Here is a 22,371-nt window from a genome sequence, read left to right as displayed (position 1 = left end):
GAAGAGTAGTGGAAGTCACCTTGAGAGAGGGAAGGAATTTAAACAGTTTGTGACACTGAAAGATTATGTTTTCATTCCCTGTTGAGAAAGCAGCTTTCAGATATAGAGAATGGTGGAAAAATGATGACTGAAGAGTATATTCTCCAAATATACTCAGCTGCAAATGGTTTCAGTGATTTAGTGTAATAGGAAGTATAAACAGCCTACCTTGTTCTGCTATTACTTTATATTATGGACAGAAATGATTTAGAAATTAGATTAAATTAAAATTAATCAAGATACTCATAAAATATTCAGAATATTTACTTCAATCCCTAAATATATTTGTTAGTCCTAGGAGTAATATGAAGTGTCCTTCTTGTGAAGTATCCCTCTTACGATGCTCTGCTTCAAATATTAAATTAATTTTAATATTAATTATGGAAGCACAAACAGCACTGGCATAATAACATCAAGTAACATTTCACAGATGATGTTAGTGAATATTTATTTACATAAACTAAAACAGGGCCACATGATAACACCAGATATCTGCATAGTGACTGTAGAAGTCAGATTTGGTTTCAGTGTTTTTCCATGACTCTGACAGCACCACTGTGGATTTTTAAACACTCCAATTTAGCATCTCTTGTGTACTTTTTGTACCAAGGCCGAACAGTCTGTAAACACACAGAAAAGCCATTTACATGTGGAGCTTTTACACACAATTGAACTCATGGCATCAAAGGAAATGCAGAACCTGCAAGGACTTCTCCCAGAGACTTTGAACTATGTAAAAGACTGGAAGCATTGTATAATCCAACTTTCAGTGTAAACTTATGAGAACAAGAATAAGTTGAGACAAAACAACCAGAAATTTCAGAAATTGTAATAAAGGCATAACAGCAGAAAGCCAGGCAACACACCCTCACTGGAAGAGTTCAAAGAGTTTGTTATCACTTTGAAAAAAAAAAGAATTTTTCCTTTGCAAAACCACACAAACAGCACAACATTCCATGAAACTGCAGGCTCTTTTTTTTTATATTATTTTTTTTAATTTTTTTTTTATTATTAGTTATAAAAGCAGCACTCTCAATAAATCCCAACAGTAGGGATAATGGCAAAATCATTTTACTTGATAACATCAAGATCATTTTGCTTTCTGAAGACACTCAGAGGCAGTAACTGCTACATTTATTCTGAGAGCAGTGTTCAGACTGGAGATAAATCTGTCGAAGCATCTGGAGACAATTATTTAGCAAGAATTAAAAGCAGAACAGACCTATGAGATTCGCATCTGAGGGGAAATCTCTCTGGAAACGATGGTCTGCCAGGGCCTTGCAACCTGAGGCATTAAAGATTTGGTATATTGGAATTGGTTCCACAGAGCATTTGACTCCTTCTAAGAAGGCAGTGCACTAGCAAAACTACTTGTTTTAAATGAAGAAAGGTGAAGATTTTCTGCCTGTCATATAAATTACAGGGATTAGGAGAAATCACGGGGCAGTAATAATGCTATTTAGCATTTGGTTCCCCACCTCAACCCTCTTTGGTTTTGCTGCAGTATGCTACTGCAGGAAGAAGACATTTTTAGCTTCACAGAACTATGGCAGGACAGTTCAGCTTTCCAGCCTGGCATCACAGAAACTTCTTACTACTAAGGAGAGAGTCACAGTTAAGAGCATTCCCATAAGAAGCTGATTTTTTCCCCACCAGATATTGTTTCTTTTCTGCCATAAATAAATAACTGAATGTGGGAGGTGCTGCCTATACTGCTTAACTAGCAATTGCCAGAGCACTGTTGCAGAATGATCCAGATCTTACAAATGAAGGGCATCATTCATTTTGCTACATACTGACTTTATCTTCCGTGGTTTCTAGCAGTGAAAATTGTAACATGCAGTTTTTTTCTACAATTCCTACTAAATGTAAAGGACTTTCAGAATCCCAGTTCTCATTTATACTAAGTTCTTACTCCTGCCCCCAGATGCATCATCATCCTTGAAAAACTCTCCAGCTGGACCCAGAGAAGGGTGAGGAGATGCTGCTATTTGTATTAGGATGCCCACAGCTGATTCCATGAACAGGATTTGCTGTGATTTAAGAAATCACATCTCTATGGACAAGGTTAATCATGGAAAATCTCATTAGAAGAAAATACTTATAGTTTATATATCAGCTGCCCATTTTCAACCCAATCAGCTAGCATCAGATGCCGATCTTAACCAGCCTGTTAATTGGGATGAATGTCAATTCTGGTCTACATGGTAACTAGGAGAAGTACTGTGTTTAGATTCTTTCTCACTATTAAAAATAAATAAAAAAATAAAACCGTGAAATCTAGAATCTAAAGACAGTATGGAGGAAGTGTTCCTCTTCACTAAATGCAAGGCTCATTTTTATTTCTTTCTGATCAAGACCCCATTTTCCATCTGTTATGTTAGCAACTAAGGGAATTTGCCAGCAAGCTCTCCTCACATTTCACTTGAAAATCATTTGGACAGGAAATGCCGCTTTTCCTACAGAACTCTGGTGTTCAATTGCATTGCCTTGACCATAGAAAAAAACACCACTGCAGTAACAGCAGTAATTAAAAGTAGTAAAAATCCAGTTTGGATCTGATGGCAGAAACCTCAGATCTGATTCCCCTTGTTACAGCAGACATGGGAGCAAATTCTAACCGTTTTGTTACCTTTTTGATTCAGTATGAACCTGGGGGATTACACAGTTCTCCAGCAAAACTGAGTAACTTACACTCTTCTAACCTGAAAAGTCCTTCTTCAAATTCATATTCTTGCACAGGCTGCAGAGCAAGCATGAAAACAGTAAAGCTAACAAAGAAAAGTTTACTGTTACATTCTGATAGATGAGACTCTGAACTGATTCTTGCTGAGGGCTCAGAAGGAGAAATTTTGAAAAGTCTCACCTGGTTGTCTGGATGGCATAGCTGCGGTTCCTTACTAACACACCATAAAATTATCAGATCCTTCCAGAACCTCCGTTTCCCATACGGTTCCCTCACATGAATGGTTTTAATTGGACACTCCGGGTCTGTACAATCTCAAGTTGAACAATAGTTATACGAAGGTTATACACATTGTATCAAGGTAGGGATTACCCTCTCTAAATAAAGCCAAAAAGGCAAAGGCAGGTTGGCCTGGTCACCAGGCAGCAAGTAAGGTATGTGTAGGAAGCAGGCTCTCGGTCCACTGCCTGCTTCTTCACCTAATGAATTCAGGCACCTAGAGAGGAAGAAAAAAAATCCTCTATACACTGTACAAAAACAAAGAAAAAACCCAAACAACAATCTGCAAGCCTTTCTATATGACTTTTATATAAGACATGGAAAGACATGAAAGAAACACTCTTTTCCTCTGTGGCAAAATTGTTGAATTCATTTTCTACCTTTATATATACACTAAAGCTGTGTTTTGAATTTGAAGTTCTTCTGCCCTTCATAAACTATTTAAAGACATTTGAAATGCACAGAATCAGCATCAGCAATTATCCAGCAAAATGGAAGTGTCCAAATAATTGTGGAAGCCACAATGATGCCTTTATAACCTACATGAAAAGTGTGCAAATATCAGACAGCTCACGAGATTCAGCACAGTCCTGAAGCTTTGTCAATCAAGATTACATAAATTCACTTTCTATTTTAAAAAAAGTAATTCTGAGAACTAACACTTTTCAGCCTCAGTAATGCTGGGACAGCAACTTTCTTTGTGATACAGAAAGGGTAGAAGTGTGCATGGTGTATCTATGTCCTTTTAAAAATGGAAAAGTACATTTGAACTGAAAAAAGCATAATCTTTGTGTGACAAGAATTAACTAAGGTTTTGCAAAGGCTAAACTACGTATTGAAAGGCACACAGTTGTAAGAAGCTAGAGTTCAGAAATGGTGCTGATTTCTGCTTGGATTCTAGTAGCAGTCATCATCTGTACCCAAGATTTGGGCAGGATTCAGAGGCGGTTCTTCCCTGAGAATCTCTATACTAAAACATAAATGAATTTGCCACCATTATCTATTATATTTCCCCAATAAAGAATTAGGGCATACAAAGTTTAACACAGCTGCCTTTAGACAGAGATGGTCTGAAGGAAAACTGGGAGCTAAGTCTGGGCTTGCAGAATTTCAAAGTGGTAATTACATCATTTGACTCCTTAGCATCATCAAGTGCATCTGAGCAATTGAAATGTCAAACACTGCCAAACCTGGAACAAGCCTTGAAAAGTTTACATATATGCTCATTTAACATTTACATATATGCTCATTTAACATAATGCTCTGTATCCCTTTTAGAAGTCAGCAGATTTAAATAAAGCCCCCAAAGAGCCTGGAGGGCTAGAGTCCTGGCTACCTCAGATAAAAGAGGATTTCTATCCTGAAATCCTACTACTGTAGCTTAGTCCAGGCTGATCACTTGAGAAGTTCACTTGGTATCCATTAATTCCACTATCAAAAGTGAGCTATCACTAACAGCAAGTATCACAAAAGTGATACTGGCTGCTCTTGGCTTGGACTGCCGCACGCTTCATTGGGTTAGAAACCGGCTGGATAGCCGGGCCCAAAGAGTCGTGGTAAATGGAGTCAAGTCCAGTTGGAGGCCAGTCACTAGTGGCGTTCCCCAGGGCTCGGTGCTGGGGCTGGTCCTCTTTAATATCTTCATCGATGATCTGGACGAGGGCATTGAGTGCACCCTCAGTAAGTTTGCAGATGACACCAAGCTAGGTGCGTGTGTTGATCTGCTTGAGGGTAGGAAGGCTCTGCAGGAGGATCTGGATAGGCTGCACCGATGGGCTGAGGTCAACTGCATGAAGTTTAACAAGCCCAAGTGCCGGGTCCTGCACCTGGGGCGCAATAACCCCAAGCAGAGCTACAGGCTGGGAGATGAGTGGTTGGAGAGCTGCCAGGCAGAGAAGGACCTGGGAGTGATGGTGGATAGTCGGCTGAATATGAGCCATCAGTGTGCTCAGGTGGCCAAGAAGGCCAACGGCATCCTGGCTTGTATCAGAAACAGTGTGACCAGCAGGGCTAGGGAGGTGATTGTCCCCCTGTACTCGGCTCTGATGAGGCCGCACCTCGAGTACTGTGTTCAGATTTGGACCCCTCGCTACAAGAAGGACATCGAGGTGCTTGAGTGGGTCCAGAGAAGGGCGACGAAGCTGGTGAGGGGCCTGGAGAACAAGTCCTACGAGGAACAGCTGAGGGAGCTGGGCTTGTTCAGCCTGGAGAAGAGGAGGCTCAGGGGCGACCTTATTGCTCTCTACAGATACCTTAAAGGAGGCTGTAGTGAGGTGGGGGTTGGCCTGTTCTCCCACGTGCCTGGTGACAGGACGAGGGGGAATGGGCTAAAGTTGCGCCAGGGGAGTTTTAGGTTAGATGTTAGGAAGAACTTCTTTACCGAAAGGGTTGTTAGACACTGGAACAGGCTGCCCAGGGAAGTGGTGGAGTCACCATCCCTGGAAGTCTTTAAAAGACGTTTAGATCTAGAGCTTAGGGATATGGTTTAGTGGGGATTGTTAGCGTTAGGTCAGAGGTTGGACTCGATGATCTTGAGGTCTCTTCCAACCTAGAAATTCTGTGATTCTGTGATACTATGACTACAGTGAGCTCAGCAAAGTGCATGGCTTCAGGTTTATCTCTGCATTTTTCCTAAGATCCTCATTTGCAAAGAAAAGCATGAAATAACTTTTGAGTATCCAGCTTTCAGACATTTACAGTTAACTAAATACCACAGAGTTTGTGGTCATCTTTCAGTCTTCTACAGGACATAGGCTACCAGCTCAGACAGACCAAGAATATGGCTCCAGTCACGTCGCATAGTCTCCCTGTATCTAAACTGGTGAGTTGACTTCACAAGTAGAACCCTGGGTTCAAAGAATTGTGAGCAGCAGTACAAGGTCCAAATGGCAGCCAGTTACCATGGACTCATATTTAGGCCAACCATGTTAAATGTCTTTATTTATTTGAATGGTGGGATGATGTGCACTCTGCCAGTTTGCAGGCAAAACCTAAACCAGTAAATACGTGGGATGGCAGGGCTTGCTATTCAGAGGGACCTGGACATGCTGGAGAAATGCACTGACTGGAAGATCATATTGTTCAAGAAGAGCAGGAGCAAGGGTTTGCATCCCAGGAGGAACAACCCAGGCAACAGCACAAGTTGGGCACTGATGTGGCTGGGCACTGAAGGGCTTGGGGATGCTGGTGGACAACAAATTGAGCACAAGTCAGCATCATGCCTCAGAGAGGCTGGGGGAGATGCGTTTGTGTGGCCTCTTGGGGTATCAAAGGCTTGGGGTGTCAAACTGCTGCCCACAACAACCTCAGAAGAGGGCTTGGAGAAGGCAGCACCAATTTCTCCTCAGAGGTGACCAGGGATAGGCAAGAGGCAGAGAACACATGAAAACATTGGAAATACTGATTGGATAGCTGCTAGCTACACCCCATCCGCCAATTTTTATTTTTATTTTAAGCTATTCATGAAGCTGGCATATTGCATCATCACAGCCAGCTAGCTATGCAACTGGAGTTCTGGTTTTGCTGGAAGTATTTATAGTAAGTATTGGAGTATGTTAGTGTACAGCACATGTGAGGCAGGTATCTGTCAAACAATTTGCAAATTATATACTGGAAGTGTTGTTCAGGATCCTGAACATTGCTCTCCAGAGTTACTGATCTTTTATGGAGATTTGTGCTGTTTAATTGCAAGTTGGGAATTACGACAACACATCACATGACTAATTTTTCAAACTATAATTGTACTATTCCCCTCAACCTCCTCCTCATACTTATCCTATCAATCTCCTTTCACTTTTCACTTTTTGTTAACAAGTAAAAAACATCAAAAGTGGAAAATATGGCACTTAAATGTACTACACAGGACAGACACAAGAGATCTATGCTTTTGCAGGTCTGAAAAACAGCCTTCACTACTCAAAATCTTCGTAAGACTGTTTGGAAACCTGGTGTTTCCTGAGAATTTTCAATCTCTAATAATAATTTTATTGATGAGAAACAAGAAAATGTATTGCCACACACTATGTTTAGGAGAAACAAACTCATTTGTTAAGTATCTTTTCCATGTGAGAGGTCTAGTTTCTATACTCTGAGAAACTAGTTCATGGAGCAAAGGTAATGCCAACAAATTCTAAATTATTAACCTCAAATTCCATTACTTCCAACAGCCCTCTGATCCTAGAGGCAAAACACAAACAGGCATTTTGACAAAGTTCATGGAGTTTAAGACAAACAAACAAAACAACAACAACAACAAAACACCAAATACAAAGCAATTTTGTCATCAGCAAATTGAAGGCAGCGTGAACTATGCTGTCTTCATTATCCTGTTAACCTGTATAACCTCAGACTACAGCAGACGATGGAACAGAATATTTCTTTACTAAATGAACTAACTCTTTCATTCACTGCTAATTATCTCCTGGAAGCCTAATGAAAAGAGAAGGAAGTGTCTCTCAAGCTGAGGCCTGGAAAGTATCTGTTAGTCTGCACATCAATGGGCAAAAGCAGAGATGAGACCTAAAAGAATCAGTGAGGACATCTGGCTTGTAGCTGTTGCCAAAGGACATCACTCACTAAATTCCAACAAGCTTTGCTGCATAGTAAATTTGAAATCAAATTGATAAGGGCAATCACTACTACAACCAGAGCAGCAAAGGCCATCTCATTACCTTACAAAGTTTACCTCCCCAAAATAAGCAAGATCTCTTGGTCACAGAACATCCCCTAGACAACAGGACAATTAAAACAGCTCCAGAAATGTGCCAGCAGTTTGCTGTTGGCATTCAACAATCCAGAGACAAAAGTCAAACCATAAAACCATATCACATTAATTCCCTGAAAGTTACCAGTTTAAAATATTTTGGGGGACTATGGGGAGAATAAAAGACATATTTTAAAATAAACTATTAAATACTGGGAAACTAACTGATCCACCTGATTCTGAGAAAAGCTTTTAATCTCAGCTCCCATGTTTCAGGGGACTGTTCGTTTGTAAAATTTCCATGTTGGACCTCATAATTTTCCAGACAAAACAAGTGTGCCATCTGTGAAGAACTTCCATTTTTCACTAACAAGTTTTCTGATGAAAGCATTTCATCAAGGAAGTTCTTAAGCACACTGTAAAATGGAAATGAACAGGAAGCTTTCTTTTGCTATGATCAAACAGCGGATTTAAAAGTATCTTGTTTTTAGAAAACTTTTATTTAGGCACTCTGTCAATATCCGATCTTCATCTCTAAAGCAGTTTCTGCAAAAAAAGATACAACGACCTGAAATAAAGGCAGATGCAAACTCAAGAACAGCTTTAGGTCACAGATTGTTTTCCCCCTACATTAAAATTATTTTATTTGTGGATCCAAAATAAACACAAGGGTTGCCTACTAATTGCTAAGCTAAAATGATGTTTGCCTGAATAGCTGTAGCACAAGATGCAGATGTTACGTGCAACAGGAAAAAGTAGGAAACGTGTTTACAATACAGGTACTTTTGACAGGCATAACCACTTATTTCACCATCTACAACAACTGTAGGGTCATATTTTGAAAGCAGATAGGGTGGAAGATGCAAGAGACATAATTAACTCCAATAGCCATACACTTGTCCCAGTATCTGGAGAAAGACCTTAGAAACACCTGACTGCAGAAAAGATATGCTACTACAAAAAAAGTACAAAAAGCCATATACTTAATTTTGCATACAAGTTTAATAACCACTCCTTGTCTTTGGCAGAAAGACATGGCAATTGCATTTTCCACCTTTCTTTACACCTAGGTCACAGAAGCAGGATAAATTACTGCCTTACAAAATGCATAATTTCTTAGTCTCACAGATTCATATTGAAGATAATAAGTGGTATGTGCTTGAGTATCTATTTCAAGTGAGAGGTGTGTCTGAAGAATAACAGCATATAAGGGATTTACTTATCGGTGTCGTTGAGCTTTTAAAAAATGACAAATTAAATTTTCATGTTAACTTCTTTGGTAACAGAAGAACCTTTTAAGATACTGTTCCTAATAGCAAAGCACACTAGCTACGGAAAAGACACATTTATTATTGCCACTCAGACCCAGTGGCTACTAATCTGGAGAATTTCCAATTTTATCACCAGGAAAAGAAAACTTGTGCAAACCACAGCATTTATAATGCTCTAAGTGCACCCACACATAATTGGTTAGCTATTCATAGTTAACAGGATAAATCTCCATGAGTATAGAAACTACACAAATGGAAATAATGTCCTATTACTGATAAATGAGCAAAGAACCCCACTGTCTGGCACCAAGTATTAATCCAGAGGGCAGAGCAACTGTGTCTGGAATCTACTTAGCCACAAACACTTAATAATACATGTATGTACAGACTGCTGCCCAAACACATCATTGTATGTGTGTCTAACTAGAAGACATTGTACAAAGCTTCTGAAGAACCAGAAATGCACTACACACAAATTGAAAACTTGACACCGATAGTATACAATTTTATCATAACATACTTAGAAATTAGAAAGATACACATGAGCAAAACAAATAAACAAACAAAAACCAAAACACTAGAATGTTAATAAAGGCCTTCAGAGATAAATCTAAACCAGAATGTATTAGCAGAAAGTGTTGCAGAACTGAAAAACTGGGAAAATGAAGAAAGGTTCTGCAGTTCCTCACAGCAACATTGCTAGAAAGCCGTTTCCAAGTATTCAGATTCTATGCTGAGACGAATTTTGTAATACCTAAAAGATGCATCAAAAGAAGAGATGCGCTTTAAAGAGTACAAACACTTTTTTTTTTTTTTTTTTTCACCCCCCATTGGCTTACAGATGAGCTTACTGCCTTCAGAAGAAGCGAAGACTGGCCCCATTTTCTACAAATGTTTTATGTTTCAAATCCTGACCTGCATTATTTGCTCTCTGCTAAATGTTTAATGTAGATCTCCATTTTGGAAGATGAATACCAATTTCCACCGAACATGTAGCTCCAGTAGGGTCATGCCTTGAGAGATTAACTAAACATACCAGATTTTCTTCAGTGTCAAGACCACCCCTGTGTAGAAATCTACCAGTAAAGTATTTACAGCCTGCAGAAGTTGATGCGACTCTTTTAGAGGAAGCTTATAGAGAAAATGATGATCTAAAGGTAAGGACACAGCTCTCAGAAGTGTTTTAAATTCAAACCCAAGTGACTCTTAGGCAATGCATTACTCTCCAAAATAAAACAAAACTAACAAAAAACATCCCCAAGTCTTTGGTCCTGGCTCCCAAATCATAAAGGAATTTTAAAGATTTTTTTTGCATGTATATATAGACACAAAGCAGCTTTCAATTCACCTAATTAGAGTTTCAAGCTCTAATGTATGAGGTTAACCATCTTTAAAAAAACAATTACTTCTAGGACTGATTTATAGCCTTTTGTACAGTAAGAAACTGCTTCCAACATAAGAGAACTGTATGACATATTCCAAATAAAAGCTAGAAGTGAAACTCAGGGTATTCCAGCACTGCTCTAGAGTGGAAGAGAAGAGCACAAGCAGGTCATTAAGGAAAATCTGAACTGAAAGTGTTCATACTTTCCCAGTTCAACTAAGCCCTTTCTACATAGCAGAGAATTACGAGATTAATTCTTACATAATTAAAGAAATATGGGGGGGGGGAGGAGGGGGGAGAGTGAACAACCTGAAAGCACAGTCCTCTGAGATGTTTCTAGCTCAGTATCTAATAGTGTAGTAAGACATTCAGAGAAGTAGCAGCTAAACAAAGAGCTATGTTTACTACTAGTGTTATCTTATTATAGGAAAAAATAAAAGACATAAGAAAAAGAGGACATCTGGAGGAATAGGAGGGCATAGTCCATGCTCCCTCCTTCTGTGTCACTGAGAAAGGGACTGGAACTGACAACAAAGTGTGGCATTTCCCCCCAAGTTTTTCCCTGGGAGAAATACTGAGTGGTAGTTCAAAACAATACCCCCTCACATAAACCAAACACACAAAAAAAACAAGCCAAACCACCTCAGCAGCTTCCAGGGAATTCTCGCCCCAGCTTCCCCTGCAGGTACGTGTAAGTCACATGGTCCAGTAAACCAGGGCATAAAATTATTAGCATCAGTGTTAGTTAATTTATTTACTGAAAAATAACTCAAACTGAGTCCCATGTTTCATAAATGAGGAAAATGTTTGTAAACACTTTACAATTGAGAGAAGTGGAGGAAAGAGGTGTCATGAAATGGTTAAATAAATAAAGCAGAATTGAACACTGTCTCTGCAGCGCTCTGTGCTGCTGGAAAAGAGACTCCTGCCATTCTTCTCTTGCCTCGGCAGGGGTTGCTTGGAGTAGGTTTCCCTACGGAAATGTCAGAGGAGGATCAGATGCTCCTGGGGAATACATTCTCCTTTCAGCTCAAAGGCTGGCATTTGGAAACAGAGTCATTCACCTGGGATCCCTATGATCTTAAGCCCTATGCAAAAGGGCACACACTTCATTCACAGATATGATGTGAAAACTTAAGATTCAAGTGGGTGTTGATCAGAAGCAAGCAGGAAGGAGTGGCTGGTAAGCACAGAAATATTGTACAACATTGGAAAAGGACACAGCTCTTGCCTTGATGCTCCAGCCATCTCAGTCATATTTGCTCAGCTGTTTTACTTACCAATGTTCAAAATTAAACTATGAGGAATTGATCAAATTCATCTATGCTTCTCATCCAAGTAAAGAAGTCAGAGATGATACTATGATACTGCAGCTGAAGCTGCTTTTGGTACCTGGCCTACAATGCGGATAAGAAAGACTATCAGAGTCATCCTCCAAGGAGTGTTCCCTTTCCCACTGTTATGTTTGCTTGGAGTAGCTTTGGTTTTCTGGTGCTGTCTTTAAAAGTGTTGGCTATATTATCCTCAAAAGAGTGAAACAAGTAAACCACTGATACCATCTGTAAACAGAGGCCTGACAGCATATTCTTAACAAATGTTAAGAATTATAACAGGTTGCACTGCTGTTTTGTACAGTTATTTGCAAAAGTAAGCCCAAAGAATTCCAGCATTTGGAAAAGCACTCCAAAACACATTCACAGATGGATGGTCTAGTCACCAATATTCTTCTTTCCATGCCCCACCCATCAACGGGATTTGCTGGAAAATTACTAACTACACTCAGGTTAGGTTAGTTACCTAGACATTCACATTCAAGATCACAGACATGTACAAGCTAAGTCCAATTAGTGCTTGCTGATTCATCAGATCAACTAAACAAACCTGGGAAATGCAACAGGTAACCAAACATTCTTAGAACAAATTAATCCCTAGAAAAACAGGTACATCACGTCTCAGGAACAAATCAACCTCATCATGAACAGATACTTTGTGTCCCCTACCGACAAAAAGCATAGGTCAGGCCACAGCTGCTTTATACAGGCTGTTGAACAATAGGTCCCTACCTTGTTTGCTGGCAGACACTGCAAATCCAAGCCTTCTCCTTCTTCTGGTAAGAGCTGCAGCTCTTGCAGATGTTGTACTTGCAATCTTGGCACTGTCGCTTGCTGTTGATAAGAAAGGTGAAAGGGGAACAGCAGCGAATACAGCAGTGCTCATTGAACTTCTGCTGCTTGGAAAGGATGTTGCATTTGTTACCCTCTTCATCCAACTTCTGCTTCATTTCACTGGAACAAAAAACAAAAGAACAAATATAAATCTCTTTGCCTTTTTCCTCTTTCAATATGCTCACGTGATACTATTTAAATAACTTCTGCAGGTGTAAAACAAATGTCAGAAATGCACATTCTAAATCCAGAATTGGGAAGCTAAAGCTCCTATATTCTCTGGAGTCACATGTGACTGGTCCATGTAAACTTTGCTGTGAGTCAGAGCAAACAATTTCGGTTCACACAGCTCCAGTAACACTCTGCAACACCAGACTACTTCTTTACCTACTCCAGCTGTCACTCCCTTGTGACATCTCACAATTCGCTTTCAGAGCACTTCGCAAATCAAAAACCAGGCTATGAAAGTCAAAAGACTTGGTGTACAGTAATAAAAAAAAAAAAACTCTGTTCAATAGTTTTGAAAACAAAAGTGCTACGTTTTCTGAGTTCTAATTCATGGAGTCATATTATGCATAAGAGCTCAGTCAAGGAAGCTAATAGAACATTTCTTTCCAGAGTTTAAACAAACAAACAAACAAAAAAACAAACAACTAAACCAGGACCAATACTGAGCCAACTGCCAACTGCCTGTGACAAGGTTTGCAGACCTCTATTGCAGACCTCTAGAGTTTTCTGTATTTCAGCAAAAGAGTTCATTTATTTAAAAAAAAAAAAAAAAGAGAGAGAGAGAAAGAGAAAAAAAAGAAAAAAAAAAAAATTTTATGTATGGTATTTATTAATTTGCTATCTCCCATTTTATAGCGCTTTTGATATTTTCCAAATTAAGCAATATATTACATGATATGAGTAATGAAAAATTGAAGAAGTCAGAATGAACAGTTGTGTGAGTGGATAGTTTCTGGCATTTACAACTAGTATCTGCATTAAAAGAAAACAGCATTCATGAAAAACATGTTAGCAAAAGCCTAGAACAACAGTGTAACTATAAATATATCCATTTTCTTCTGTTTTTCTGAGTTAGTAGTAGCTAACTTATTATTTCTAAGCACTGATTAGAACCACTTATAAGACTAGAGTAACAGAAAAGTATAAAAAAAAAAAAAAACAACAAAATCTAGAGGTACCATAAGAGGTGGATTAAGCTGCAGGAAGACAGTCGTGACACGGTGACTTGCATTTAAATTTATGCTTAAATATCTTGGTGCAGGAAAAAAAAGAAAAAAAAAAAGAATATTCTTGTTGCATACTTATTCAGAAACTCAACCAAGATAACCTATAAGCATTGCTATGAGCCAATCCTGGAATGTTAAAAAGACTCACTTTACTAGGCTACACATCTTCTAATTTGCCATTTCTGTCTCAGATGAACAATTTGAAATAAAAACAGCCTGTTTATTAAAATCTGACAAGTCAATTCTAAACCTCAAGTCTAAAAGGCTATTACAGTAGTGATCTAAAGCATGTAATTTCTGAACTTGCATGTATGCCATATTTAACCATATTCCAGATACTGGTATTATAAATTTAAAACTTTAGAATGATGTATTTTTCTGTTGTTTGTCCCCAGTATAAAGGTTTGGCCCACCTGCTTGAACTTGAATAAATATTCTTCAGAGTTTCAAGTAAATAATCTTTATGACTTCTGTTCAGATTGTAAAACCTTCTAAAAAGCTGTAAAACTTTTCTTGCTTCTCCTCGAGAGGTAATGCTGTGATTACACACTCAAGGGTTGGGGGCAGGTGGAGCTGTAACTGCTAAATGCAAAGTTAAGAGCAATGCACATTGGCAACTCGCCATACATATTGCGAAGTTTAAAACAAGGTAGAGGGAAGACTAGGACATGATTGAGAAACAGGTTAAAACAAAACAAAACAAAAAAAAGTCTAGGATGATTCAACTCCAGGCCTCTACATTGGGAGCTGCTCTGGAAGGAGTTCATGAAACAGCAATGCTGAAGGCCCCAGTCAGCTTTATTAAAATATAAAACTACAAAAACCCATCTGCTTTCCGTATAACAAGGGAAAAAATTACCAGCAGAAACCTGGTAGCAGTCCTTTAAAAAAGATGAAACGTATCAACTACAATGTGGGATGTTAAGCTCCAGGACAGAGTCCTGGCACAATTTTGCTGCCAGTTTCCCCCAAACCTGTTCCTCTGCTCCTCTCTGGGGGAGCATCTTCAGCTGATGGGATGCAGCCAGCTGACACTCACCTCACACCAGCCTATATTTCAAACTGGCACACTACAAAAGGCCAAGTCCAGCTGGTAAGGTTGCCATACTCCATGTAACTTCCTCAGGTGATGGACAAATATAATTGTAGACCTGCCAGCTGTGTATCAGATGCTCCTTTAATCTGTGCAGAACCTGACGGTCCCTTACTCCTTGGCTACCATGAGAAGTCACAGGCTGATTGCTGAAACTTTTCTTCCATTCACACCTTTTGAACTTGATGTTCAAGGTCCCAGATTGTTATTACTGAAAGGGGGTCCCCACCTCTGCTTTTGCTTTCTCTTTTCTTTTTTTTTTTTTTTTTTTTTTCCTGCCTAGAAGTGCACAACCAGGTGAGTGCAATGCCACTAAATTTAGGGAAAACACTAACTGTAAGTTTTATAGCCCCTCACCACTCACCAACATCTGCTCTGGAGTTAAATAGACTGAGATGCCAAGGAGAACTCCTCAGCATTTCATCAGTTCCATAGTCTCTATACCATGAAGTGTATTGTGCACACACAGGTAAAGCTATATACTGCCAGGGTCATATATTTTTCCCCCTGCTATATACAGTAAGAACCAAATTCTTCCAGCGGGCATATGCCTCCCTCTATGGATTCAGCACTAATTTATTTTAGCTGCCTCCTTCTCAGGTAGTTTATTCTTCTCCATCAGGATGGACATCTAACACAAATCCCTTGTTAGAGGCAGTGCTACACCATTGCTACAGACATTTCGTTTCTCCTTACATCTTTGCTAAATTGTCCCTGAGGAAACTCTATTTGCCTCTCTTTCAAAAAGTGGAGCACAGGATTGTACTGGGTACCTTTGGAGCAAATGCCAAGTTACACCATAATCTTAGAAAGTGTCTTTTTTCTAGGCTCCTATCAACATGAGTCACAATTGTACCTTGTGGTATATTTAACACTCAGTATGTCTATTAGTATTCTACACATTATTAGTGCTGTTAAAAACAAAACAAAACAAAAAAAAAAACAACAACATCAAAAACATGTTAGTACATGTGCAAACATACTGCTTGCAGTTGGGGACCCTTTGAAGAACACCTTCAATCTGCACAGGGATATAGATCCACCAGCAGTAGCTGAGTTTCAGGGAGAATTAGACAGCAGGGAGTCTATCAGAGGAAAAAAAGAAGAAGAAAAAAAAGTAACATTAAAAATCCCTCAAAACCAGAAAAGCACAAAGCTTTGGCAGGCTGGGGGAAACACCTCAGCATTCAAGTAGTAAGAGACTCATAAACTGTTATGAGTAAACTACTTCTTGTATCAAAAATTAAGACAAATATTTCACAGTCCAATTACTGCAGCTGTAGTTGTATTCTATGTACTATCTCACGAGCATTTATCAGGTTCTTTTTTTTTTTTCCCTTGAGTTACTCATTTCTACAAAAATAGCCTCAGATCTTCCTTTGTAGTTTTTCTTGGCCTCTCTTTTCAAAACTAAGAGCTAGATGGTGCTGCCTATGTATTAACTGATGATATTGTCCCATTAAATTGTTTTAAATTGTTGTCCAAACCTTGCCTTTGCCACTTATTTCAAAAGGCCTACAATGACAGTGTTGCCTTCAAAAATCAATGTTAAAGATTCAGTGACTACTGTGCATTCAAACTGAAAAGGAACAGTGTTGACTTTTCTCTTATTTAAATGGTTATAAAGCAGGAATGGATATAGCAGGGGTGATGTGCACACTAGAAAAAGTAGAAACAGCATCCATGCACACATAGGGAGATGAGGGAATTGGGCCGTACAGATAAGATTTTTAAAAAGCATCCAGAACTGATGTAGCAATGTTCTGCCTAAAATCAATAACAATTTTTAATATTGACTGACAGCAAGCCTGCTATGAAAGCCACTACATCTGAAGCACTCACCATGTGGCCACCGTCAGTACGAACACCACCAAGAAAATAGCATCAGAATTAGACACATGTAAAGTGAACCGAGTAGCATGCAACTACCATCAGCAGTCTGATCAGATAACGATGTATTAGGAGTTTAGGATAACTTATTTTTATATATAGGTAAGGCTAAGTGAGGTACATGAATAAAAACCTATTTCAGTACTTCATTACTATTATTATTTTGAACAAGGCTTTGCAACAAGCATGTAGAGTCTAAATGGATCCTGTATTACCCTAGCAACATACACACCTGCCTAGACTGATGCTGAACAAATTCTCACTGAAAGAAAGATGTATATTTCACCTTTAACGAATAAAGTTATCCTTCTACAGTCTGGGATAGCATTGTGAAAAATAATCGGTTACCTATACGAAAAAGTATCATGGATTCTGATGATAATTTCTTTCTAAAAAGAAAGAAATCCACAACTGTGGTGATAATGTCTTTGTTTTTTGTTTTTGTTTTGTTTTGTTTTACATTTGCAAACAGTTCTGATAGTGGGAAAAGAGTTGCTTTAACACCTTTGTATCTCTTATTAAATACCGTAAAATAAATGTGGTGAATAACAAGCTGAGAAAACTGAATGCTAGTCACAGTTGAACAAATTCCACTGCTGATAGAACCAGAAAAATGCCAACATGCTTGACACTTAGCCTTGTCTTAAAAACGTATCAGACAATGAACTTGCTACATAGAGAACAGAGTCAATCAGCACCAAGTTCAGATGTAGCTCACTTGCCACGGACTGATACCTTGCTTCATGTATCAGGCTCTATCCTAATCTGTTAATAATTTTCTTACCTCAGGACATGAAGGATTTGTCCTCTATTATTCTATAGATGCGGTACTAGGGGCTCTTAAGGAAGATTTCCTTTTCTGTTGCTGTCAATCAGTGTCTATCATCAATGGGCAATTACTTGACATATCAGAGTGTAGTTAAATGAAATAAATACACTGGTATTTTTAAAAATTTTTCTCACCCTGTAAACCTGTAAATTGTCAAGAGACTGTATTTAACCCCATTTTCTTTTGTAACATTGGATATCACAGGAGCACAGACTGTACTTCATCTAACTGTTAGACTTTGAAATCTGTGTGCAAGGGGAGCAGAGAGGGAGAAGCAGGTCTGAAATTTCAGAGCAGATATTCTGGGGAGCTCTGATGACATCAGATATCTCCGTGTGAAAGTTGAAATTATCTTTTCCAAGAAGCAGTGCTGTGAGTACAGACTGCTTTGTCCTCCTGTTCTAATACTGCCACATGGAACACATGGAAATAAATCTGTTTCAACACTTTTTTCTCACTTTTCTTTCTATTCTGCCCTTCTAGCTCAGTTAAGAGACTGCTTTGCAGGCAGGTGGGGTGTTCTGAGGTGAAATGATTCATTAGTATTTGGGACAAGCACTTCTTCTGCAGGTTAAATCCTGGGTTTATATTATATCCATACCAATGTTTACCACTGGGCAGTGTGAATGTTAAAAGTTAACACAGATCCAAAGAGCAACTGGAAAAAAATAATAGAAGAAAAATGTGTCCTGAGTTAATATATACAGAGATACCTTCTCTGGATTAGAAAAATCCTGGTATGCAGATTCCTAGAGTATTCAGAGAAGCAGTACTATGTTTGGTTGTCTATTACCCTTTGGCTTTATCTTCTCTTAATTACCCATTAGGCAGTTTTAGACTGCCGGTAGATTCTCCCTCACTCTTCATAACATTGAAGAAACACAGCTCCCTCAGCCTTTTGGTGCATGTCATATGCTCCAGTTCCTAACCATCTCTGTGGTTATAGTGGTGAGGCTTATGCTCCAGTTTGGCAATGCCTTACTTGTACTGGGACACCTAACGCTGTACACACTACTCCAGATACAGACTCAAAAGTACTAAATGAATGATCACTTGCCTCAACCCACTGACCACTGCTACAAGGACTGACTGCTTTAAATTCACTGTCCATCAGGAATCAAAAGGTTCCCTTCAGCAGAGCTGATCGCTGGACAGTCAGGCCCAAGCCCATTCTACTGCAAAATGCTAGATTGGTATTGCTTTTTCAGGAAGTTCCCAGCAACCCATTTCTCTCGAGATTGACCTTGAAAAGCTGGAGTAGCCCCATCTACCAGTATGTCAACCCTTCCAACCAACTCTGTGTCATCTGTGCACCTAAAGAAAGTGGACTGCATCTCAAAGCCCAGAACATTAATGGAGGCATTAAACCAAATTAATCCCACTATCAGTCCCCAAGAAGTAATGCTTGTAACCAGTTAGGCACTGACCACTACTATCTGAGCTTACTCATCCAGCCAGTTTTCATCTATCTATTTCGTAATTTCTGCTTTGTATATAATATTCTCCCCAATCTGACTACCAATCTTTACGCTTTGATTAATATTTTATTATTTTGCGATATCTTTCTGTTAGATTACAAACATGTAACGCTACATTGTACTACCCCATGAAAAATGTCAACAACCTAGCAAAACTGTATTAGTTTTACCACCTTTCTCAAATTCCTACTCTTTTTTATAGTTCCAACATCTTATATAGTGATTCATATTTATACAAGCATTTACTACATTCCCATCTATCTCATTTCCTCTCAATAAATGTCATTTTGCTCTCCCTAAAAGTGTATTTCTCACTGCCTACGTGGTGTCTTTCTATAACTAGAATGTCAATGTTTCTTGCATATCTTAGGTAATTATGGCAGAATTTTAGAAATGCAAAACATATACATAAATATCAAGAAGTCTATGGAATTGCACTCAATCAACAGCAGAAACTACTTTTGGGAAGCAGTTATTGATTTGTCCTGCTAAACTCCACAGTCTAGCAGCTATCCCTTCTCTACCATCCATTAAGGGTTAACCTACATATTAAGCAGACCAAATGTCTAAAAGCCTCTCAAATACATTATTTCTGCATCAGTCACTGCCTCTATTTACCATTTCAAAGGTCAGGATAGTGCATTTTGTCAAATATCTAATACTGACTTTTTTCTCCTTGTTGCAATTGAGTGGGGAAAAAAAAAAAAAAAGTTTAATAGAGTTAATTCCTGGGTGCATCTAATTTTAAAGGGATAAAAACTGAATTTCTGACCATGTTGACCAACTTCCTCCTTCTTCAAGTATTTCATTGTGTATTCATGACCACTAAAAGAAAGTAAATATTAAAACAAATACTTTACAGTGGTAGCATTTATCTACACTCCTCCCTGCCATTTGTCACTCTGTGCCTCTTGCCTGTCTCTCTCACTAGGAAATTTCATGTTTGTCCTGTCAGCTCCTGACTTGCAGTAGAAAGTCATTTGAGGTTAATGGCTTTCATGTATCCCATTTGGTTGTACCTGAACAATAAATACAGACTAGCATTCTTAGGACTGGAATATTGTTCAGTGTAAACAGAACAAAGAAAAATTAATGAAAATATTAAAATTTACACACTTTTCCATCACAAACATGATACCTTCTCTGCATTTCTAACGGCATCTGTGAGTCTACCTTTGATATGCATCCATATTTAAGCCTGTATCAACTTGTACCATTTTCTTTAAGAACAGAAAGGCCCCTACTACATTAAACAGTTCTTCTTCCAGTGCTCCTTTCACAGTGTAATCCAGTTCAACCTTACAAAATCTGATTCATAGCCTGGCTAGTGTACAGTGGGACAGTAATTCATACATCTCTGAAAAACTCAGAGTATTCACCGTGAGTCTTCATTCCTTTTTCCTGGTGGGATTTCAAACAACACAGACCTACTAACATTTGTGCTAGAACCAGTGTTGTTGCTGAGTTAATATTATTTACTGCTCTTTGCATTGATTAAGGAGGTATTGGGGAGGCATTGGGGAGGCACTGGGGAGGCAAGGACAATCCCCAGACATGGACTGTATATCTCGAAACAAGACACTGAAACTCATGATAAGGAAGCAGCAGACGGACAGAGAAACAAACGTAAGGACTATAAATCTCAAAACTGGACATTGGAATTCATTATAAAGATACAACAAACGGAAGAATTAGCAACAACCAGCTCTTGCAATTAAGAAACCTGCCAATTCAGCAAATTCCTGACCAAAGGTGAAAAGTACACTGTGAGGAAGACTCGGGGTCTTCCTCCCAAAGACCCCTGCCCACGTCCCAAAGACCCCTGCCCACAATTCTTGGAAGGCTCTACGCAGGCGCAAGGTGCCAAAAGGCTAATTAGCATAAGAAGCGAGGGAAGGCGGGGATAGGTAATGCATATGTATAGGTGCTTGTAGAATATTGATAGATTGATTGTATGAATTCAAGACTGCTTTCCGCTTTAGGTATGCACGATAGGTGGAGAGATCCCCCGTGCATCCAGCGCTGCAATAAAGAATATACCACTTAAAGGAATTACGGCTTCGATCTTTGAATCAATCTGGCACCCCAGATGGGACGACCTCTCTGCCGGACTGCAGGACCCGCTGGGGACAGGACTCCCTAGGGTACCCCCGGGATTTCCCGGAGGGACTCCTCGACTCACCGGATCACTGCGGAGGCAGACAAGGACCCCATCATTGTAAGTGAGTATATTCTTTATTCTGGTTTGGTTTTCTGGTAGACCGGTCATCTGGGACTGTCCAGTAAGTCGGAAGGTGACTTCTGCAGGACAGTATTTGGTATATACTTTGTGGTTAGTACCACAAGTATATCTGGGGACCTTGGGGTCCATCTGTATCTGGAACTGTCTGTAAGTCAGAAGGTGATCTTCTGCGAGGCAGTGTTTGGTATATACTTTGTGGTAAGCACCAAAAGTATATTTGGGGACCTTAAGGAAAGAGCTCGCTTTAAGGTCCATCTGGAATTGTGTTGTCTATTTCGGTTTTCTGACTCATGGAGTATGGTATTTAACTTTGGTTATTGTTACTGTGATTTTGGCTATTTTTCTGGTGGTAATAGTAGGTTCGTGGCATTGTTATAAGAGAGATATCGTTACGGTGTTACACAGTTCGGTTTTCTGACTTATCGCATGTGGAATTTGACTCTGACTATTGTTATTGTGATTTTAGCAATATTGCTGGTAATAGTAGTTTTGTGACATCTCTACTGAAAGATATTGCGTGCCCGTATTTTTGTGAGTGATACGTTTTGTGATACGCTTTTGTAAGTAACATGTGTATTCTGAAAGTGTAAACTGGAAACTGGGGGGGCAAACAAGCAGTGAAATTTTAAAGAAAAGTGTGTTAGGATGTGTTTTAAGTCACTGGAAGGATATTGGAGGATCTGCCGGTGGAAGTGTGAACAGGAAAACATTGATAAAATATCGTAATCAGTGGTGGCCGCTTTATAAGCTGGAATGTGGAGAAAAGTGGCCCCTAAATGGAACTTTAAACTATAATATTTTGCTACAGTTAATGTTGTTTTTTGAGAAGCAGAACAGGATGAAATGTTGTATACTGATGTTTCAGCATCTTGGTGGGAAAAGGTACGGAATTAAGTTGGCCCCTGACTGAGCCTTTGATGATGGCATTAGAGAAGTACAGGCTGGAGAAAGATAAAGGAAGTGTTAAAAGGGTTGTTGAAAGTGTTAAAGGTGTTTGAAGTTGAATGAGCAGGGAAAGAGGATGTAGGAATGTTAATAGTTCTGCCTCTGCCCGAGGGAGAGATCTTAAAATCCCGGG

At 39.1% G+C, this 22,371-nt stretch overlaps 1 protein-coding gene across 6 annotated transcripts in view; it reads right to left on the bottom strand.

The window, feature by feature from the left end:
- The window catches only part of MYRIP (myosin VIIA and Rab interacting protein), a 225,104-nt gene that overhangs the window by 104,145 nt on the left and 98,588 nt on the right, over nt 1-22,371 (bottom strand). For all 6 annotated transcript variants that reach the window (XM_032181842.1, XM_032181846.1, XM_032181841.1 and 3 more), the window contains exon 3: nt 12,425-12,646. In XM_032181842.1, the coding sequence (XP_032037733.1) occupies nt 12,425-12,646 (222 nt within the window). The remainder of the gene's footprint in view (nt 1-12,424; nt 12,647-22,371) is intronic.

This window comes from Aythya fuligula, chromosome 2 (assembly GCF_009819795.1).
Source record: "Aythya fuligula isolate bAytFul2 chromosome 2, bAytFul2.pri, whole genome shotgun sequence".
Lineage (NCBI taxonomy): Eukaryota > Metazoa > Chordata > Aves > Anseriformes > Anatidae > Aythya > Aythya fuligula.
Note: the sequence above shows the minus strand (reverse complement) of the source record. Positions and strands in the feature narration are given on the sequence as shown.